Source organism: Coptis chinensis, chromosome 7 (assembly GCF_015680905.1).
Source record: "Coptis chinensis isolate HL-2020 chromosome 7, ASM1568090v1, whole genome shotgun sequence".
Taxonomy (NCBI): domain Eukaryota; kingdom Viridiplantae; phylum Streptophyta; class Magnoliopsida; order Ranunculales; family Ranunculaceae; genus Coptis; species Coptis chinensis.
In genome coordinates, this window is record NC_141462.1 from 6,232,186 (window position 1) to 6,254,353 (window position 22,168).

General features: G+C 35.9%; 3 protein-coding genes and 1 pseudogene across 5 annotated transcripts; 2 read left to right on the plus strand and 2 right to left on the minus strand.

The window, feature by feature from the left end:
- Positions 1-807: 807 nt before the first annotated feature.
- LOC147485569 (mitogen-activated protein kinase kinase kinase 20-like) lies at positions 808-2,950 on the minus strand. The gene has a single exon (XM_086571655.1). It carries the CDS (start codon positions 1,993-1,995, stop codon positions 1,261-1,263), a length of 735 nt encoding a protein of 244 aa, XP_086427781.1. The 5' UTR covers positions 1,996-2,950; the 3' UTR covers positions 808-1,260.
- On the minus strand, positions 2,013-2,582 carry LOC147485570 (mitogen-activated protein kinase kinase kinase 20-like). Its single transcript, XM_086573550.1, has one exon. It carries the CDS (start codon positions 2,580-2,582, stop codon positions 2,013-2,015), a length of 570 nt encoding a protein of 189 aa, XP_086429676.1.
- Positions 2,951-3,129: 179 nt separating the features above from the next.
- LOC147485571 (uncharacterized) lies at positions 3,130-10,205 on the plus strand (annotated as a pseudogene). Its single transcript, XR_015202741.1, has 7 exons — positions 3,130-3,190; positions 3,815-3,898; positions 5,059-5,178; positions 6,946-7,004; positions 8,922-9,012; positions 9,262-9,366; positions 9,408-10,205. The product of XR_015202741.1 is annotated as an uncharacterized LOC147485571 (transcript).
- Positions 10,206-14,803: 4,598 nt separating this feature from the next.
- On the plus strand, positions 14,804-20,625 carry DGD2 (digalactosyl diacylglycerol deficient 2). 2 transcript variants are annotated; one of them, XM_086571726.1, is made up of 5 exons: positions 14,804-14,953; positions 17,502-17,890; positions 18,054-18,320; positions 19,426-19,775; positions 19,925-20,625. In XM_086571726.1, the coding sequence occupies exons 2-5, from the start codon at positions 17,609-17,611 to the stop codon at positions 20,442-20,444; spliced, it is 1,419 nt and encodes a 472-aa protein (XP_086427852.1). In that variant the 5' UTR covers positions 14,804-14,953; positions 17,502-17,608; the 3' UTR covers positions 20,445-20,625. The 2 variants fall into 2 exon arrangements, with proteins under 2 accessions (XP_086427852.1, XP_086427853.1); XM_086571727.1 differs by having other exon boundaries at positions 14,824-14,953; positions 17,507-17,890.
- Positions 20,626-22,168: the final 1,543 nt, after the last annotated feature.

Below are 22,168 nucleotides of genomic sequence, written 5' to 3' on the forward strand. Positions count from 1 at the left end.
CACATATTGTTTCTAATTATCATACATCAGAAACAACTGCTCTGCATACAACTTTATAAGCGAATTCAAGTATTCAACACCTAACTCCTTTGTCAGAACCAGTTCATGTGACAACACATTCAAACTCAGTCCAGCAAACTCAAAGTTCCTCACCTTCATCTGAATCACTTCCAACTCAACCTTCAAATCTTCCTGCATCTCACATTTAACAATCATCAATTCAAACAACTTCAATTCACACAAGATCAAAGAGTGGCATAACAAAACCTATCATCAGATATAGTCCTCCACAAAAGTCCAAGGCTACAAATCATCCTCTTCCACAAGCTGTATTATCTCAAATGAAAGATTCACCTACAACACCAACTTGTTATTCAAAAGCAGTAAAGGATCCTAAGTGGAGAGAGGCTATGGCATTAGAGATCACTGCATTACAATAAACAGGTACTTAGGAGTTAGGAGTTAGTTCCTTATGATCCAAGTCAAAATATAGTCAGAAATAAGTGGGTTTCTAGAATCAAGTATAGGCCAACTGGACTAGTAGACAAATTTAAAGCTAGATTGGTGGCAAAGGGGTATCATTAACAGAAAGGAATCGATTATATAGAAACTTTTAGTCTAGTTGTCAAGCCTCACACAATAAGAGTCATCCTTTCCTTGGCACTACCTACCTATTATCGTTATCATCTCCTGAACATAGAGGAAATCAAACTGAGATGTTTACTTACAACAGCAGAATACATAGGGAAAAAAGTTGCAGCACAAGATGGTTTCACATGATACAAAAGCATCGATAAAGCTAAAAGAGGAAGGCAACACAATACTCAGTAATGTTGTATTAACAGTTAAAAGGAAAGTACATGGTGTGGAGTTACAGCCAGATGCAAGGTAGCTTTATAAAATAGCTCTTCCTTTTATACATATTCAACATAATTATTGCTATGAATTTTCTTAAATTTACATGTCAGTAAATTTATAATTAATAATCTGTATCAGGAGTCTCGCCCGCCCTTCCACCGGCATCCTCTCTCTATTTTCCCAGTCTTCCTTCACCGCATTGCTGCCTGATCTACTGCCGCAATGTTAAGGTCACGAGCTTTTTGTATGGATGCCAATACAAGTCCTTATGGTGATTTAAGTGGTGGAACACACAACTACTTCTGCATACTTCACCCGGTCTCAGCTCCTGTTGCTGCCCAAGCCTCCCTGTAAACACTCTGGTCTTGTAGGCTTTCCCAGCTTCTTGCCTCCTTAGTGTTGTCAATAGCATGGGATGAAGGACGGAGTAGCAAAGTTAACCTCTTTGACTTCATTTGCTACTCTCCTCCGCTTTCCAACCTCAAACTGCGCGGCTTTACTTGCAGCTTTAGGCCTGTATATGGTGTGAAGACTACCAAAGGAAAGCCACCAGTCGTTAGGCACCAAAGGAGTCCTTGGACGCAAAACTTCCCCTAATGCTGCTTCCCCTTTTGTTACTTCTTCAACCACCTCTTTCTCTTTATTATCCTCTTTTATCTCATCTGTTATCTTTCTCTTCTTTTCATCTTTGAGTTTTAAGTCCTCAGTAGATGCAGCTACCCTGTACGTGGCGTCAGTACTACTAATGGATATCCACCATTTAGGCTGCAAAGGGGTCCTTGGAGACAGAATAACCCTGTGTTCTGCTTTCCCTCTGCTTTTTTCTTCAGCCCCGTCTTTCTTGTTGTCGACAGCAAGGAATGGGTGACTAAGTAGCTCGTCGACACTCCACCTATGTGCTGTGTTCTTTACCAAACATCTGTTCACAAAATCTCGCGCTTCAGTCGAAAGACTACTAGGTATTGACGGCAGTTCGTCGCTATAGCCAATTCGACTCATGAGACTGTCCTCAGAATCATATTCCACATCAAAACTCCAGGCATCTTCTCCTGTTAGCATCTCAAGAACAACAATCCCTAATGCCCATATGTCAGAGTGAGGCTTGTATTCATTACGACAAATCGACTCTGGTGCCATGTAGGGTGCAGTACCCGTTAAAAAGTTGGTTCATCATCCTTCTTCACCTCTTTATCTAATCTCTCCGCAAGCCCAAAATCGGCTATCTTGGGCACGATATCAGTCAATGAAGAGCCAGAAGAAGAAGAAACCAGGAGGATATTATCTGGTTTGATATCGCGGTGGACATACTCATGTTCATGAATATATTTAAGACCTTTAAGAATCATCGGAGTAAAATATTTGACCTCTGCTTCAGGTAACCCTACGCCAAAATCACTATAACGCTCTCTAATTCTATCTCCTAAGGTACCTAAGGATGCATATTCGAGAAACACATTGAAGTAGGCGTGCCCATTCTCGACGTTATCATCATCACTGTAGTGGCCAATGATGTAAGGGCAACCTTGAAGCTCCATCAGTATGTCGCTCTCCTTCATAAGCGCTTCTGCCTCAGCATACGCAGTTGACTTCACCGCCATAACAGGTGGGAAACCGCTTCTTTTCTTGGTTGGATTTGTGTATGCCAAGTGCACTGTGCCAAAACTACCATGGCCAAGCATCTTTCCCCTCCTCCAGTATTGATTTTCTTCAAACACTATACCCATCTTCTTCTTCTCTATAGCACAACTGCGTTAGGTGTTTTTTGCCAACTTATTTCAAGTGTGTTTTCAGTTGTACGCAATTGGAAAGTTTTATAACGAAGCAGGGGAAACGCGTGAGGAATAAAAATCTGATTCGAATTAGGAAACATAGAAGAGTGAGAGATCCTAACGACAACATTACCGTTTCCTAGACCATTTTAAATAACGCGTCAGGGATAGTTTCTATTTTCATATAGCACACTCGGAAGCTTCGAATATGTCAAGTTTTACTGGACTCGGATGTATAATTTCGGACCACAAGAATTTGATGAAATTTCGATATATATGTGAAATTTTGTCTTTGTTTTTCAATCAGGAATGCCGCTCATGTTTTTTTCCTATTTTTTGATGAATAAACTTGTTATATAAGTGTCGCCAGTGTTTGTATGTTGATTCTTCCATCAATATGAATATGTAGATACTATGTTTTCAGTTTTATTTGTTGGGTTTGTGGAACCGTCGAGCTTTGCTCCGGTGATGGTAGCGAGGAACTAACAATTGTGAAACATAGATGGCTGGATTAAGCCAGTTTTTCACTCTTGGACGGCCCGTTAGCACTGTCCCACTTTTGTGTAGTTTTTTTCACTCCTGTTTTGAAGTCGGCCTGATCTGACCAACCTTGAGAAGTTTGGATGGCCCAGGTGAACCGACCAAAATTCGTCTTGACGAAATATTATGAAATTTTGACAGTTTGTCGAAATTTCAATAACCAAACCCATTTTCTCACGAAATTTTCTCCCCACCTATATAAAGAAACTTATGGTTAGGGTTGAGATAACTTTTGAGAGATTCATTTCTTAGGTATTGTGGGAGCTCTATTGAGCTTTAGGGTTTGAGTGAGGCATTTTGTTCTTGATTAGCGATATCTCTTGTAAACTCTCCAATCTTTTCTATAAAGGAAACTTCGGCTCTTGTGTGGATGTAGGTAACATTTACCAGAACCACCTAAATCTTTGTGTCTCTTTCGATATTTACTTCCTTATTTATTGTTTGCTTGTTATGGGTAATGATAAATTAGTGGGCCATTCTTTGTTTGAGTTTGTTGTGATAACTACCAAAGTCTTGGGTGGGTGATTTCCTTGGTGTGATCTCCAAGTTGAAATCATTTGGGATAGAAAGTAGGTAGATTGAGGTGTGACTTTCTAGTAAAATCTCCCAACATTATTAAGTTGGTATACTTGGTTTCATTTCTATAGGGGAAACAATTTGTACCGCTTCTAATGATACATCATTGAGGAAATGGAACCCTAAAACGGGGTCCAAAATTCATGTTGTGAAGGGTGTGTATCCTGCGTTCTTATTGTGTCTTTTCTTTTTAGTAGTAAATAAAATAATTCTCTCTTATTGGAAGCGATTTACCATTAGTTCCTTAATCTTTATAATAAATAAGAAGTTAAGCCCTAAAATCATATAAAGTTTAGCACAGTTTATATGTGAAAGATTTATCTAACTTCTTTAAAGAAAACGGTGGGAGTAACAGTGAAATTCATCACGCCATTAATTTTTTTTCTAATTTTGCCCCTTTCCAAACACGAATATTACAGCTCATGCCATTTGTTTGTTTTATTTTTTTATTTTGTTTTTTGCATGGGTAAAATAGTAGTTTCACGTCTATAAATTAATGAAAAAATAAAATAAAATCAGAGATTGTTAAAGAAAACGAGAGTTTCAACAGTAAATTCATCACGCTATTATTTTTTTTTCCGATTTTGCCCCTTGCCAAACCCAAATATTACAGGTCATGCCATTTTTTTTGTTTACGTGGCAGAGACACGTACAAATAGGCTAGTACTAAGAAAATATTCAAAAATAGATGGGTGAGGTATAGGTCCAGTACTTTCTACACTTTACATCTGGTTTTCTGGTAAATTTATGAAAGTATGAAACTTTAAGTCCCGCGATGCCATTTGGCAACATCTTTTACATGTACTTGCACTGCAAAGTAGACTTTGCAGTCCAAACTTGCAATGCAGAGTAGACAAGCTTCAATTACTTGTTGTTGTGTAGACAAATGTCTGTTCCTGTGAATAAGTTTAGCATTATATACATGTCTTCCCTCGACTGAATGCAACATTTCTCACATGTGAACTGTGATAAGCCCTGATTTCTCAATCTGTACATAAAAAGTTGATGAAATGTGTGGGTTTGTTGATGTTGTGTACACAAATTTCAATTCGTGTGAATACGTTTACCATTGTATATATGGCTGTCCTCAATTGAATTCAACCTTGCTCCTTTGTGAACTGTGATGTGTTTTGATTTCAAAATATACACATAAAACTCAGTGAAATGTGTGGGTTGTGCTTTTGCACATTTGACACCTTGTTACTTTGGTTTTGCTGTTATTATCTTTTTCCGATTCTTTTTTATTCTTCCCTCCTTATACACCCTTGATGCATTGGTTTTTCTGACAGTTATTTGTTCTTATGTTATGTTCTAGCTTATCCGTATCATACCGATCGAGGCAATCACGTGTTTGACAATAAGTTATGACTCCAACCTTGCTATCACAGGGTCCGAGGATAGTTCTGCCCGCATAGTGCACATTGCAACTGGGAAGGTATGTATCTCTCCCTTTCTCACCTATTGGGTTTCTTTTCACCTCTTCTTTTACTATTGTTGGGTGCCCGAGCCCCTGGACCATAGTGAATTGGGTCCATGTGCAAACCACCAAGACTGTTGTATTGACTTTGAAGAGTATTGATAATGTTGGATGCTCCATGTCAGGGGCGGATCACACAGTCCCACAATGGTGACCTGGGGCCTGGGGCAAGTGCCTCAAGTGAAATACTTTTAAGTACTATTACATGTATTATGTAGAAATGGAATATCTGTTCTTCTAACTGAATGTGTTTAAGTTGCTTGTCTACCCTAATCGATTTTTATGGATGGTGCAATCTCTCAAGTCATTTTGAACTCCTCCCCCCACCCCAACCCCCAAATATATATATATATATATAGCCCGGCTCTTAAACGGACGGACTAGTCCGTTTACGGACTTGTGTCTTGAACAACTTATATAGTGTCGTGAACAACTTGTATAGTGTCTTGAACAACTTTTTTAATTTACACTTATTAACTTTTTAATTTATGCTTATATATGACACTATATAAGTTGTGCAAGATATTATATAAGCTGCGCAAGACACTATATAACAAGTCCGTAAACGGACGTCCGTTTAAGAGCCGAGTTGTATATATATATATATATATATATATATATATATATATATATATATATATATATATATATAATCTTCTCTGTAGTATTAATATATTGAATATCTTGCCACAATTCTGTGTTTTGAACTGTTTTTTCCTTCACGGTCTAGTTTGATGCATACGTTCTTCGCTTCATAAAATTAAAAGTTTCCCACATATAGTAGCTAGTTGAGTCGAGTCTATCAATTAAAAGTTTCACACTTATAGTAGCTCATTGAGTTTAATACATTTTAGAAGTTATGGACCTAAAAGAAATGCTAGATATTAGTTTTCCCAAAAAAAAATTTATATTTTTAAAAAATATTTTGATGAAATTATGGATGGATAATCCTCAAATTAAAATCCTTAACTTTCATACTATATAGTTTCTTATTTTTTGCATTATTGTTATTTCTAAGACTCGATTAATATTTGCCAATTAAATTGCGTGTATGATTTCTTAAAAATTAGGTGAGTTCAATTTCGAAAGAAGCATATTAAATCCCAATTATTGGTAGGTTGTTAATTATTTCCCTAACCTTTTGGTGATTAACACAATTGTTGAGGCATGAATCCTAGCCACGACTTACACAAACCATAACATTTAACCTCAGCTGCAAACTAAAAACCATTATAGTCTGGAGTTTTTTCGTGGTGTTCATATATTGAAAGAGGTAGAGCCAGTTAAATGGTTCTAGTGATAGGTATGCAACCAATATTCTGAAACTTGAAGGGAACACCCTGGTGAGAAACGACTAGCTATATGGCCGTGGCAAAGCTCTACATAGCCTCGTGTTATTTTTCATAATGTGGTGCTGGTAGTGTCTAATCAAATAATGAGAGTAACATCTTCAACATTGAGAATTATTGTGCTAAGAATACTGTGTTAGTTTCTTCTTTGAGCTTGAACCTGTGTCTATTAGTCTATTACTCACTATGTTTTTCATTTTTCATTTTTACCACTCTACTTTGAAAGTATAATTAAGTGCAATGAACATCTCTCTTTCAACCAATGTTATTATACTGATGATTTCCTATCTTGTTTCATATTAACTGAAAGTATTGAAGCTTGTCTTTTTAGATGACATTGACTGGAAGTTGATCGTTCAATTTTATCTTGATATAGGTAATCAGTTCCCTGCTTACTCACTCGAGTTCTGTCGAGTGTGTTGGGCTTTCGCCAAGGTATTGGCAGTCAGTGGCAATGCCAGGAATCCCCTTCAAGTGCGGTACTTGGATAAATTCCAAACTTTTTTTTTCCCAAACCATTATTTTGTTAATCATAACTAAGGCCTAAGCAATTTAATCTTAATTATTAGGTCACTAGGCATTTATTCGAGAAGGAAAAAACTTTGAACACGTAAAGCATTACATTTTCATTGAAAAATTGAATTTTTTTAGAAAAATAGTACGTTATTTCCCAAGAGTTACTTTTCTTTTATAAATACACAGAAAATTACGCACATATGACTTGAATGGGACGGGGCGGGGATAATACCTGGAGTATGAAGACATATCCTACCATGTGAATCAACAATTCTGCAAAGTTACTTGTGAACCATGGTTCTTAACAACTCAATTTATAGGATTATTATAGGATAGTTATCAACCTTGCGTTTTGTGGTTTGACCCGGGAGTGGCACAATTTTAGTGTTGTATTATAGTCCATGGACCTACATAGTGAAATTGGTAATTACTCTGATTTCTTTTTCAAAGTTCACCTGGGGGCACGTACAATGTCTGAAAAAGCGCTAAACTCATTGAAAGTTTTCAAAATGGTACCCGGCTACCCGCACTTTTTATTTTGGCCTACTAGTTCCATAAATTTTCAATTTTTTACAATTTGGTACATTTGGACAATTCAGTCTTGTTAATTTAACCTAGGCAAGAGTTGGCATTTTATTTCTAAATTGTCACCAAGTTTTTGTCCATCACACTAAAAGTTGTAGACACGTGTTCATCTAATCAGTCCCAATAGAGCGAATCCTATGGTGGTTTCTTATCTTCTTCATCTATCTCTTACTACCACCACAAATTCCACCACCACCAGTTATAACTAAGTTTCTTTCAAGCCACCAATCATAATTTAGTTTCTTTCAAAAATTGAAACTACCCAATAAAATTGGTTTAAGCCCTTCCAATTCTAAATATATGTCGGACAATTCTAAATATGTGTCAAGACATTACCCATTTGTGATTTGTCCCAATAAAATGGCACCTGAAAACTCTTTCTTTCAATCGGACGAAGGAAAACTTGGAGTTCTTAAATTAGTGATTTGGAGTTTGATTTTATAGTGGTTGATTAGAAAATTTGCTCCTCAAACATAGAAGATATAGAAGCTGACCGGTGGTGGTAGGGATTGAATAAGATTTCGTCCCAGATTGTCTCTTTTGAGATAGGTTAGATGGCGGCACATGACCACAAACTTGAGTGTGATGGACCAAAACTTAGTGGCAATGCAGGGGTATTTTGGTCAGAATGTGTAAATATTCAATTGTTGACTTGGTCAACTGTTAGTTAACAAGACATAATTGTCCAAATGCACTAAACCGTAAGAAATTGGAAGTTCATGGTATTGTTAGGCCAAAAAAATGTTGGTACCATTTTTAAAATTTTCACTAAGTTCAGCGAACTATTATTCCAATTTAGATAGTTTGAAATTTCTAGATTTGTTCATGCAAATAACATGGTATCTAGTGTTTCAATTGCCTTTTGTGTCGATTAGGTTCTTAAGAGAATTATATTATGTTCCTACTTAATTTAGGGACCGTTACTGAATGCCTTTTGATTGGACCTGTATTTGGAAAGTCCTGGTGAAGGATTTCAACTTCTACCGTGATAAAACCTTCAAATCCTAATGGAGTGGAAACCCCTAAGAGTTTTTGGAAAAAAAAGAAGAAGAAGGTTTTGGTGTTAACGAGGATATGAGTTATAGCGATGGTTTTAACAAGGATAATCTTTTTATTATGGAATATTATTTTCTCTGCCCACTTTATAATTAATTAGACCTATTATTTTATGTTATCCAAAATTCCCATTGATCTTGTTTTTAATTTTGCTTGTGTTTTATTTTTGTTTCTCATCAATGTATTGCTTTGCAGCATACCTTTGCTTGCAACTGGATCTTTGGATGAGAATCTTATCATTTGGGATATGCAAAATTCTGTAGCTCGTTTTACATGCGTTCATGAGGTGTTGTGTGTTGGTTTCTCAAATTGCTTGTCATTTCCTCCCATACTCTTGTTTCTTTAGATAATTGTGTAACAATGTTGAAATCTATTTTGTCTAATGAAAATGAAAGGTAATGAAGATGGACATACTAATATATGTTTTCCAAGTCAAGCTAGATTTGGTAAACATAATACCATGTAATGGTAAACGTGGCTTGTTGTAGACATAACTTTTTTGTCCTAAAAGCATAATCCCATTTGTTGATATCAGGTTGGTGTAAGTTGCCTTGCATGGTTAGGTAAATCTCAGTACATAGCTACGGGGTGTGTAGATGGGAAAGTATTGGTATGGGATAGCAGTACATAGCTATGGGGTGTGTAGATGGGAAAGTATTGGTATGGGATAGCCTATCTGAGAATTGTGTGAAGATATTCAATGGGTACTTGCATAACATTACATCTCTGTCCGTTTCTTCAAATGGGGAATTCCTCGTCTCTGGTTCAATGGATGGGAATGTACATGTGTTTGAAATAGCTGAGTTTCATTAGGAAAAAACATGGCATTCATTGTATTTATGACTGTTCTAGGTTTTCTCTCATAACTTAAAGTTTATGACTGTTGTTACTATATGTATTTATTCATAATGTTTAGAAACTAGAAAATATGTTAACACCGTAAAATATATAAGATATAGAGGTTCTAGAGTACACCCTCTTTATGGTGTGCTGGTACAATAGACCCTTGATTAGAGAATCTGCCATGCAATACACCCTCACCCCTTGCTGATGGAGGGCCCAGATTGCACAGCGCAGGTACAACCTACGCACTCTAGAATTTGGTTATAAGATATAGGAAAGGACATAAGGTTCTATTATAATTTGGCATTCATATATTGTTTTTACTTTTGTCATGCTTTGTACTGTACTAGTATATTGCCCTTGCCGTATGGCAAGAAAAAGCCCTGTTCATACAGTGTTGATTTTCAAAAAATTGAAATTGAACCCAGTCCCAGAAAATCCCAGCAGAAACCCATCCGAATTGCGAATCCCAGTCTCAAAAAAGCCAGCACTTGTTGACTACTATCAGCATACTATTGTTAGACCCCATTAATACTCTTAGATGTTTTACGTCATAAACAAAATCCAAATATTAGAGATTGGGGTGGTTGGTCCCACACTTTTCTTGTTTGCTGTATAGATAATATATGTGTTAGTCTATATGAATGTGAAGCATGTGTGAGTAATAGTTCGGCTATCTCCGGAAGATAGAGCCCGGCTATCCAGGGATATCCTTATAGGGATGAGCAAGGATGACTAGTAGATTGTGTCTAATCTGAACAAATCTAGATTACAAAATAAAAAAGTGAAAACTGACGAGAAAAAGGTATAAACTAAAGGGAAAAAAAAAAATTGGCGGAAAAAAAAAAAAAAAAAAAAAACAACCCGATAGTCTTCTACTCTTCTTCTACTAATTCAACAAGAGCTCACAACACAGTTTAAACATTTAAAAAAAAAAACACAAAACCACTCCAAACCAAAAATAAAAACAAACAAATCCACTATCAAAACAAACCAATTCTCATAATTTTCATTAAAGAAACAACACAAATTTTAAAAACTAAATTACACCCAGTGAACTAGTATCTCCTCAAAACTCATAAGACAATGACGATTTCGGATACCCAATATAATCCAATTTAACCCCTCATCCTGCTTCAAGTTTTATCATTGGGTATTTCTCAACTAATTCTTCCATCTTTTCAATACATTTTGAACTCTACTTGAAAAACAAGTTAAATCCATTTGTATAACTGAGTTCCATATATTAATACAACTTTTATAAAATTCCAAATCTTCTCCTACCTCAAAACCATGTTTTAGTCCTACTTCTTTTCCATCTACTTTTTCTGACGAGTGTCTTCAAAATGGGTATCTTTAAAATTTAATGATGAGTCAAATATGTGGATTGGGTAACCATGATATTTTTTACTTTGTTCTTGTTGGCTTGGCTTGCCTCCATGAAGAAGAAGAGGACCAATTTTTTATTTTTTATTTTTTATTTTTTGTATTTGTCACGTTTTTTATTTTCTCCTTTTTTCGGGTCATTTTTCACTTTTTTTATTTGTTATCTTGATCTATTGATTAGACCCAATCTAACGGTCCTCCTTGCTCGTCCCTATAAGGAGATCCCTAGGATAGCCGGGCTCTCGGAAGATATGTGGTTGGAATGAAACAGTAAATAAATTTGAAAGAGTTCATCTATCCGATAATATTTTCATAGGGACGAGATCCGTTGGATATGTGATCCAACGCTCCGAAAATAAAAAACAAACTCACATTCTCTTTCTTTTTTTTTTTTTTTTTTTTTGGACCGTTGGATCACACATGTAACGGTCTCGGAACTCATCTTTATGAGAATTTTCTCGTGTAGCCCAAGCCATTTGAAAACAACAAAAAGACTTGCGTGTCAGTCAAACTTCATATTCTTTTCATCCAAGCCTTCTCTAAAAGAGCCATGTGCCTGTGTAATTGATCTCTAAATTTAATCGTCTATGTGCCTTATGTGGGTATTTGATTTCGTTTATTGGCTGGGTGTTAAGGGTTTAAAAAAAAAGGGTCTTTGTTATTCCCTTGAAGTGATGTTGATCAAAGAATGTAAAAAATGAAGCCTATTTACTGATTTTTTCGGTAAAACTTCAAATTGCGGTTTTGTCATTTTGCAAAATTAGATATTTTATTCTGATCTTTGCGGACCAGAGAATGAAGAGAATCAAGGCATATTGCTGTGTGTTTGATGAATTTATTGAGAATTTGGTCATTAGATCTAAATGTAATGCAAGTGGGGGTGTCTTTTGTTTCTAAAACCTAATTTTTCCTAATTTTGATCCGATATTTTTTCGAATTTGGCAATGATATTTGTGTTTTGATATTTGAAATTTCAATATCTGATTTTTCCGAAAAATAATTGGATCGGAATTGGATATGTTTTCAAAATCCAATCCGATTCGATTTCCGATTAATTTCCAAATTTTTAACATGTAGCGGTCTATTTCATATAATTACTAAATTAAAACTACATATAGTTTACAAACAAAAAAAAAATCCTAGAGAAATAGAACATTGTCTCTCTCACAACTTCAATAAATCAATATTGTCATTCTAGTACATGTTTCAATTTATTCCATATTTCTATTTACTGGATTAATATATTAACATGAATAAAAAATTTGCTGAATGAACGTGTTCAAAGGTCTAAGTTTACTGAATTAATACATTTCAAAATGAATGTATTAACTGGATAAAAAAAAATATTATTCTAAAAGAGAATCCGATTATATAATTCAAATTTCCAATTTACTTCCATATTATGCGGATTCTGAAATTTCTGAAAATTTTTCGATTTTCCGATTTTTTCCAATTCGGAAAAAAAATTGTCATCCGAAAAATAATTTGATCGGATTTGGAAAGGATATTGTCATCCGAAAAAAATTGGAAATTTTTCCAAAAATCCTTTATCCGATCTGATCTAATATGAAGTCACCCCTAAATACAAGGATAGATCATAGAAGCATAGCTGAAAATATCGACTGATATATCAGTGATATATATATATCAGTTTTTGTGGTACCCGATATGGATATATTATGATATATCGGATGGATATATTGTAGGAGTATGCACGGTCGGTTCGGGTCAAATCAAATTTATGACCGAACCAACCCTATCGGTTTATATTTTTCTAGAACTGAACTGAACCGGTAGGGTTATACTAACCGAACCAAACTAATTTTCATCCGAACCGAACCAATTGAGTTACAGTTCAACCGATATTAGCCGACCCAAACTAATTGGTTTTCACGTATTTTGGAATTAAATTAATTAAATATGTATATTTTAATATATATTATATATGGCAGGTCGGTTCGGTTTGGGTTTGGGACTAAACCAATCTTATCAGTTTTCACATATTTTAACCGAACCGAACCGATTAATAAGCATAACCGACCCAAAACCAACTGTTTCGGTTCGGTTTGATCGGTTTTGTTGGTTCGGTCGGTTTTATGCACACCTCCAGGGGTGTCAAATGGGTGTCTGGCCGGACTCTCAAACAACGAATTCCTCGTGCTTTCAGGGTCGGGGCAGCCCCTACCCTCATTTGTCTTGAGGGTTGGGTCAAGTCGAACCAATGCTTAAATCTCGAAGTCTTTATCCGCCCCTCAACCCTCTCGAGAGGGCTTTAAGGGTCGGGTACTATATTATACATTTGATTTACAAAATGAATTTAGAAACATTAGTTAAAAAAAATATATATGTTCGCATTTCACAATTAAAACTTCAAACTACTAAAAAATTTGTTAAAGTTGTATTAATCAATTAAAATCAACTAAATTCATTTTATAAAATATTATTATGAAATTATAAAATTAACAAACTTAAAAAATAAACGTTATTTTAAGTGATATTTAATGTATTAATGTTAAAATGAAATATATTGCAAAAAGATTTATTAAAATCTATGTGATAAATGTAAGTTTTCTAGTTTAGTAATATGGTTAAAGTAAGTCTATAAATAGAATGGGAAGAACAGATCGAACACTGAAAATTTTGGTGGCAAAACTTTGCACATATATATTAACTTGACTCTATAATATAAGATAAAATGAAATAAATATAACCAAAAAAATATAAGTTTGATAGGCAATCCTTCTATGAGGGGCTATTTGTTTTTTTGGGTTAAGTTATAAGAGGGTCTTATAAGACCATGTGTTATAAGAGGGTCTTATAAGATGGTCTTATAAAGTGGTTTGTTTTTAATTTTAAGTTCCTCTTATAAAGACTTTTAAAAATAGAAAAACAAATACATGACATCTTATAGATGGTTATTTGACAAATATAACCCTATTTTACATCACATTTAACTTGAATATATTAATTTGAAATAAATGTATAGTTTGATTTTCGGTTTCAAATCAATTTTGATAATTAGAATATCGATTTTAGAAACTACCTTAATTGGCGGTGGTAGTGGTAGTGGTCTTAATAAAGACCGGTAGTGGTAGTGGAGGTGATGATATTAGTTTTAATAAAGCACGGTGATTGTGGTGGTAGTAGAAGTGGTGGATGTCTTAATAGCACGGTGGTGGTGGTGGTGATAGTCTTAATAGTACGGTGGTGGTAGTAGTAGAGTTGATGATATTGGTCTTAATAGTACGGTGGTAGTGGTGGTGGTGATAGTCTTAATAGTACGATAGTGGTGGTGGTGGTAGTGGTGGTGGTGGTGGTGGTGGTGATGGTGGTGGTAGTGGTGGTGGTGGTAGTGGTAGTGGTGGCCGTGGTGGTGGTGGTGGTGGTGGTAGTCGGTGGTGGTTAGGGTAATAGAGTTATTTGAAAAATAAGATAATGAAAAGGGAAGAAGAGAGAAATGAGGCTAGGGGGTATATGGGCCGAGGGGTGTTTGAGTCATTTTTTCAGTTATAAGAATTTATAGAATTGAAGTAGATCTAATTTTGGTGACTTATAGAATTGGAAAGATCTTATAAGACATTTAAGTAGAATCACTTTATAAGAGGAAAAACAAAAATAAAAAAATGTCCAAAATCACTGGGCCACATCTTATAAGAGGTTATAAGACCTCAAGGTCTTATAAGAGGCAAAAACAAATGGCCCCTGATTCTCCAACTGCTGTTAAACTTGTGCTGTTTCAGTGGAGTCCAATTTTTCCGCTGTCTACCACTGCGAATTAACCTTGAAAGGCCCGTTTAAAAAGCCCAAGTATTATGAGAAACCCAAATGGGAAAAACAAAGAATAAAATTCCTAAATATTCCAAACAAATACCTTTACTATACCTTTATTCTTTCTTAAGCCCTTTTTAACGAATAACGACATTTCTTCCCACGTCTCTTTGGCAAAAAAAAAAGCTATTCCAGTTCTTCACAAATAAAGAATCTTTCTTCATAAACAGGTACAGTTTTCATCAACTCTTGCTGTTACCATGTATCATGATTTCGTTATTTTCATTACTTTGGTAGTTTAAAAGTAATCAAGTTTTTGTATAGATTGCATAATATGTGGACATTTGGTCCAACTCTCTTTTTTAGTTTATGTTGCTGTTTAGAACGTAAGAATGATTGAACATGTATTTATGACAACCCCTTCTTGTAATTTATTCAATAGTTGGTGAATTTTCTTGTTATGTGAGTTATATGAAGCTTTGCGTTCTAAGATTTGAGTAGTTCATTTTTGTTCAAAATGTTTTGTATCTTCAGTATAAGTTTAGAAGTAAATGGTAATGTTTACTGGATTGTTGGTGTTAGTATATTATGTTAGGATACTAGGTTAAGTAAAAAATGTTTTTCACATCTTTACAGTTCTCGGGGTTTGAGGAATATAGGCTGGTTTAAGTCTCTGAAGGGGTAAGCTAGATTGAATGACTTGGTATGACTTCCAAGTCGTTGAGTACAAGCGAGTGAGTAGAGAGGATTTGTGTCGAGTTAGTTTTGGTAGTGTTGGCCGAAGAGGACATTGCAATTGGAAGCGTCGGGGAGGCTTTGACTATGGGTTATAGTGGCATTTGGCCTTTTATATGTCTGTGTTTTACTGTGAACATATAGATATGCTTATGTTGATTGGCCTTTTATGTTATGTGAAGTATCATCGACAAATTAGAAATGGAGAATTCTATCATGGTATATGCTTCAAAGTATTAAGAAAAAGTAATTTAGATTATATCCAAAGCAACTGTTAGCATATACTTAGTGAGCTTGTGCACTCAAGACCTGCACTCCAGACAGCAGATACTTGCATACATGAAAATTAGAAATCTGGAACAACCAAATTCATCCTAAGACAAGGCTTCTGAAGCAAACCGTGACACATAATATTCCCTGAAAACTGAGTATAAAACCGTTCGTTACTAATTTTCTTGTGGTTGATAGAAAACCACAAAGCTGTTCTTCACTTACTTTTCCTATTGTCCGCCTGTACTTTATTTTCATTCTTGGATTCATTTTGGAACCCTTTATTAGCTTAATGACAAGTCTACCATCATGCCGAAAAGATTTTAAAGAAATCTTGTTCTTTCCAATGCCAAATTATATCTTCATAGAGACTATAAAGCATGCTTGTATCATCATATTGACAAGCACTAATGACTTAACATGTCTCAACAAATTTTCAAGGGTAAGACATCGCCAGAAGTGACATTTCATCCTTACCATACTTTGTATCCTATGACATAGAACTATTTTAAATCCTAAACTATTTGAAATCTAATGCCGAGTTCAGGAATCTTGTTTTGTGGGGGTGGGGTGGGGGGGTGGGCTTGGTTAATCCGGCTATGTGTACCTAGGGGTGTAATACGGGGCGGGGCGGGTCAATCGCGGGTCAAATAGTGATGGGTCGGGGGGGGAGCGGGTTGAAGTGTCATGTCTTAGTACCATCACCCGGCCTGTTGAGTCAGTTTACGGGGCGGGTCATCTGGGTCGGGTGGAAATTATCATTTTAACCCAATTTCACTAAAAAAAAAACTTTCTAATTCTACAAGTAATATATTTCTAATTCACAGCATAGAGAAAAAATTGAATCAATCAATAAAAAATAAACAAAAATAAAAAAACTTGAATTTGAACCCAAAACCATATCTGTAAATTTGAAACTTATTTATCGTGATTTACCATTTGTAAATTGATTATTTTTCATAGTATGATAAAATGAAGATGGGAGAAAGGATCTATAGTACAAAACAATAAAATATAAACTAAAAAAATTCGAAATTAATACAAGGATGAATGATTTATCTTCTCCAAAATTTGAAAGTTGAATTTAAACTTTTGATATTTTCCCAATGTTCAAACTTGAATATGTGAAATTGATGTTGAACTCATAAGTTTGTATTCATATCTATCAAATTCCTACAAAAGTTGAAAGAAATTATAAACAAAATACAAAAATATTAGAGTTAGAGCATTGAAATTGTGCGGGTCAACGGCTTTTGACACGGTACGGGTCGGGTTTGAGCATAGAACCTACACCTATAGCCCAACCGCACAAAAACGGTGGCGGGGCGGGGTGGGTCTATTTTTGGGTTGGTGCGGGTTTGGGTGGCGGGTGAAGACCGGGTACCCTACCGGATGATAGGTCAACGGTTTTTTTTTACACTCCTATGTGTACCTGAGTCAGACTCTGGAATCTGTACCGATGTCCATGCATCACCTCTCACCTATTTGAAAACCCTGCAGAACCTTAGATAGTCCATCTGTATATTTCTATCTTTGTACTGTGCATTCTTTTGCTCTCTCTCTCTCTGAACCTTTCCATATTGCTCTCTGCACCGTTTTTTTTTTAAACCACCAACGTTTTTTTTATATCCTTTTCAATAATTGTATTCTCATCAAAGGAAAAATAAAGGATGATGAGCATAATATGATTTCAATTTCATCTCTTATTTCAAATTTATTGACTTAATTTGACAAATTGTGCTCTCTTATGACTTACAATATGTGTTTTGTCAGGTCAGGTGGAGCATGGGATTGTGCTATTCTACCTTGTCCTGAACCGAGGTTCTAAAATGCAAAGATAGCCAGGCATTATCAATTTTCGCAGTCGAATTTTTCATTTGATGGATAAAAAGCAACATATTGCCATATATACCACAGCGAGCCTTCCATGGATGACCGGAACTGCTGTTAACCCATTATTCCGTGCTGCATATCTTTCAAAAGATGGTGGTAGAAAGGTTACTTTGGTAATTCCTTGGCTATCTCTGAGAGATCAAGAACTGGTTTATCCCAACAAGATAACTTTCAGCACTCCTCTAGAGCAGGAAACCTACGTCCGTAGGTGGCTTGAAGAGAGGACTGGATTTGTATCTGGATTCAATATATGTTTCTACCCTGGAAAGGTACTTATTTTAAACGATATTCATAGTTCCATACTTATAACTATGTTTTTGTTGATAATGTGAGAACTCATTTGATTGTACCATCTCGAGTAGTGTCCTTGAGATTAAGGGTCCTTCAAGCATCTGTTTATGACAAACCCATGATATCTCTTGTTAATTTCAGTTTTCTAGAGACAAAAGGAGCATTCTACCTGTTGGTGATATCACAGAAATTATCCCTGATGATGAGGCTGATATTGCTGTGCTTGAGGAGCCTGAGCATCTTACATGGTTCCATCATGGAAAAAGATGGAAAACAAAGTTTCGCCTCGTTATAGGGGTTGTTCACACAAATTATTTGGAGTATGTGAAGAGAGAAAAGAATGGACGCTTACAAGCCTTTCTTTTGTCGTACATCAATAGCTGGGTTATCCATATCTACTGCCACAAGGTATTTTTGTTCATAAACATAGATTTTTCTGTTCCCTCACCTCAAAGGTGGTAGAAAGAGAATAGATATGAAAAATAAAAATAAATGGAAAGAGATCAGTTATCATCTATAGAATTGGGTGAGCTTATATCAAGCAGATTACTCTTTAAGCTGTCACTTGGAACTTGTGAGCTTACATTTATTCCTTATAATTGTGCTGTTTGTTTCAAGGGAAACTTTGGTTCCTGAAGTTTTATGTTTAGGATCCAAATTTTTTCTAGTATATATTTGTTTCTTCCTAAGTTTTCTCTCTTTTTGGTTGCATCAAGGAAAATGGTGTTACTAAATGATAGTGCCTTTTTTACGGGTTGGGGTGTAGTGTGGGAAACGCATTTGTCCTATTGGTAGTGATGGTCAGACGGTGGATTTGGCGGCAGTGGCAGTGCTGCAAGAGGTAATGTTATGGCTTTGGCAGTGGGCGGAGTTGGGGTTGATAGTTGTGTGAGGATGGTACTGGTGTTGGCGAGGCGACGGTGGTGGTGAGAGTGGTACAGTGGTGGCACTTGTGTTAGTGTTATGAATAGTGATGTTAGTGGTGTTACTTTACTAGAAACTAATACATGAATAAATCCATGGAAAGACAAATCCGATCCTATCTTGTATTATGTGGGAACAGCAACCTTAATCCAAAAAGAGTTATTAAGGAAGGCATAGAGAATCTTGAAGCTGGAGTGTGTTGGTTGTGGGAGTATTATTTCTTTATTCAGTTCTAGTAAGTAGTGTTTCAATCATTTGTCTTCAAGAAGGAACACCTTTGCGTTATGTGGTTTCATTTTCTTTCTCTTGGGAACTCATCATTTAAGAACCTATGGATCTTACTCAGTATATTTCGATTGCATGAAATGGTTCTTTTCTTGTGCCTCCTTCACTGCAGCTGTGTGCTTTCCTGTGGGTTTGTGTTTCTGTAGTTAAGAACTATCAGATATATAAATGCTGAAAATGAACAGTTACATTAAAAAAAAGAAAAAAAAAACGAAAATAAAGACTGTAAGACAAGGATCATCCTGCATACTTCGTATTGAACTGAAGAGATGTTTGATTAATATATTATTTCTCTTGAATGCAGGTTATAAGATTATCAGCTGCAACACAGGATGTGACTGGGTCCATCATCTGCAATGTCCATGGTGTCAACCCCAAGTTCCTTGAAATTGGCAAGAAAAAGCTAGAGCAACAAGAAAAAGGAAACCAAGCATTTCCTAAGGGTGCCTACTACATAGGAAAGATGGTGTGGAGTAAAGGGTATAAAGAGCTGCTTCAACTTCTTTCTGACCACCAAAATGACCTAACTGAACTCCAAGTTGATTTATATGGAAGTGGGGAAGATTCTAATGAAGTCCAAGAAGCTGCAGAAAAATTGAAGTTGGCAGTTAATGTTCATCCAGGACGTGACCATGCTGACCCCCTATTTCACGAGTAAGCTCTTCAATATATATTCAACATATGAGCTTTAGTTCCTAATAATTTACAGTCTTCATATAACATTATTTCTTTAAGTAGTCGATTGTGGTGAAATTCAAGGGTGTTATTCATGACCAATTTCTTTTTCCTTGTATATCTTTCAGATACAAAGTGTTCCTAAACCCAAGCACAACTGATGTGCTCTGCACCACCACAGCTGAAGCACTGGCAATGGGCAAAATTGTAATTTGTGCTGACCACCCCTCAAATGACTTCTTCAAGCAATTTCCTAACTGCCATACCTATGAGGATGATAGTATGTTTGTGAAACTGGTACGCAAAGCGCTGTTCGAAGACCCTGCACCATTAAATGCTAGCCACAGGCATGAACTATCATGGGAAGCTGCCACAGAACGATTTCTAAAGGTTTCTGGACTTGATCAAGGTCCAACAAGCAAAGTCCGGGTACCCGAAAAGAAGCTGTTTATGTCGATGTCAATGAGATTGCCAAATATGAAAAAGAAGATTGAAGATGCCTCTGCATATGTCCATCACGCTACTTCTGGGATTGAAGTGGCACGACGAGCATTTGGGGCAATTCCGGGAAGCTTGCAGCCGGATGAGGAGCAATGTAGGGAACTTGGCTTGCCTTACCCAGCGCGTCTTCATCATTCAAGTATCTAAATCAACTGATCCTAGTGGTGCAACATTCTTAGATTCTGAATGAAGGCCTCATTAATATTCTTCTGCGCAGTGCCATTTGTCTGTAACATGTATATCTTTGACTGTATGTTGTATCTTAACTGTATGTTTAACAGCAACTGGGTCAAGTTAGTGCTCTCAAGAAATTATCATCTCTTTTGTCTGGTATTGTTGTAATGAACTTGCAAAGGCGTTGTCTATCTGGGATCTTTTCCATGCCGTCCACAATTCACGCTTACGTTTTGTAAGGCTTTGCTAGGCTGCTAGATATAGAGCAAAATGCAGTACAGAAGGTCCATAGAGGAAGAAGTTTGATTGTAACTTTCTAAGAGAGCAGGTGCCAACTAGTAGAGTTGGTAAAACCTTGGGATGATGATACTGGAGGTATGGGGCTGGAATCCATAGAGTTACCAATTTCATTTAAAACAGTTTTGCCAAAAAAAAAAAAAAAAACTTGCTAAGAAATGTGAGTCGGCCCTCAGCAGAACCCATGGATATCAGGTGTATGGATCTATCCTGCCTTTGGTAATCTGGTTGATCCAACCTGAACGCAAAATGTCGAAGTTGCAACCTAGTTTCTTGATTTTCGTCAGGGCAGGACCTGTAAATGGACTTAGTTCAAGAAGAATTCTGATCTTTTTATTGGGCTAAGGTTTGTTGGACTTTCTAAAACAGTGATCCAACACTGACTGTGATCATAATTACACAACCACTCGTTGGATTATGGTTGGTAATAGACATCCAGTACATAAGATCCGCAATAGTTCAATGGACGTCTCTTAGGGAACTGAATAATTAAGAATTGTAATCAAGTTCATAATGGAGTATATTAATGAATAGACAAGAACAAGACATGCTAAGTGAATAGCGATTGTAATGAATTTGATTAATTGAGAAGCATGCAACTAAACCAAAATCGCATGGTATAACGTTAGAACTCGAGTATAATAAAGATTGAAAGCAACTTCTTGATCCACGAACCAAATTTGAACCATCCCATTGACACACCAGATTACATGAAATTAGAGAGAGCAAGATATATACCAACCCAATACACCTTACCAATTGGGAAATTTTGATTTGGGTCACTTAGAGCATTTTTAGGAGAGATATTTTCCTAGTATCAAATATTAAATTTTCAACAATTTAGGGTGTGTTTGTTAAATTTTAACTCATGGAAAGGAAAGAAAATAAAATTGGTGGTCCACTATGGAATGGAATGGAAATGAAATAATTTTAAATGGTATGTGTTTGGTAAACTGGGGAAAGGAAAATAAAAACTAGGAAAAGAAATAATCATGTTTGTTTGCAAAAGCTATGGAAAGGAATAATTGTATTGTTGGGTCATGGGTGTATTAGTAGTAAGTCCCTATCTAAAGGAGTAAATAAATAAAGGGTTAGGGGATTTTGAGTCTTTTGTAGTTCCTAGCCGCGGGTTGTCTGGTGGTTTGTGGATCTTTTGGGAAAAATCTGTGGTTGTTGAAGTTTTGATGTCTGACTCTTGGTTCATTCACTATAAAATATCAGTAAAAGTGAATGGAGTACATGAAGGTTTCTTTTTGTCATGTGTCTATGGTAACTCTAAATCTTGTATTATGAGATTACAGTGGCCTGTTCTTACTATGTTTAAACCCACAAATAATGAATCATGGTTGCTCATGGGCGATTTTAATGAAATAACTTGTCCAGAAGAAAAATGTGGGGGA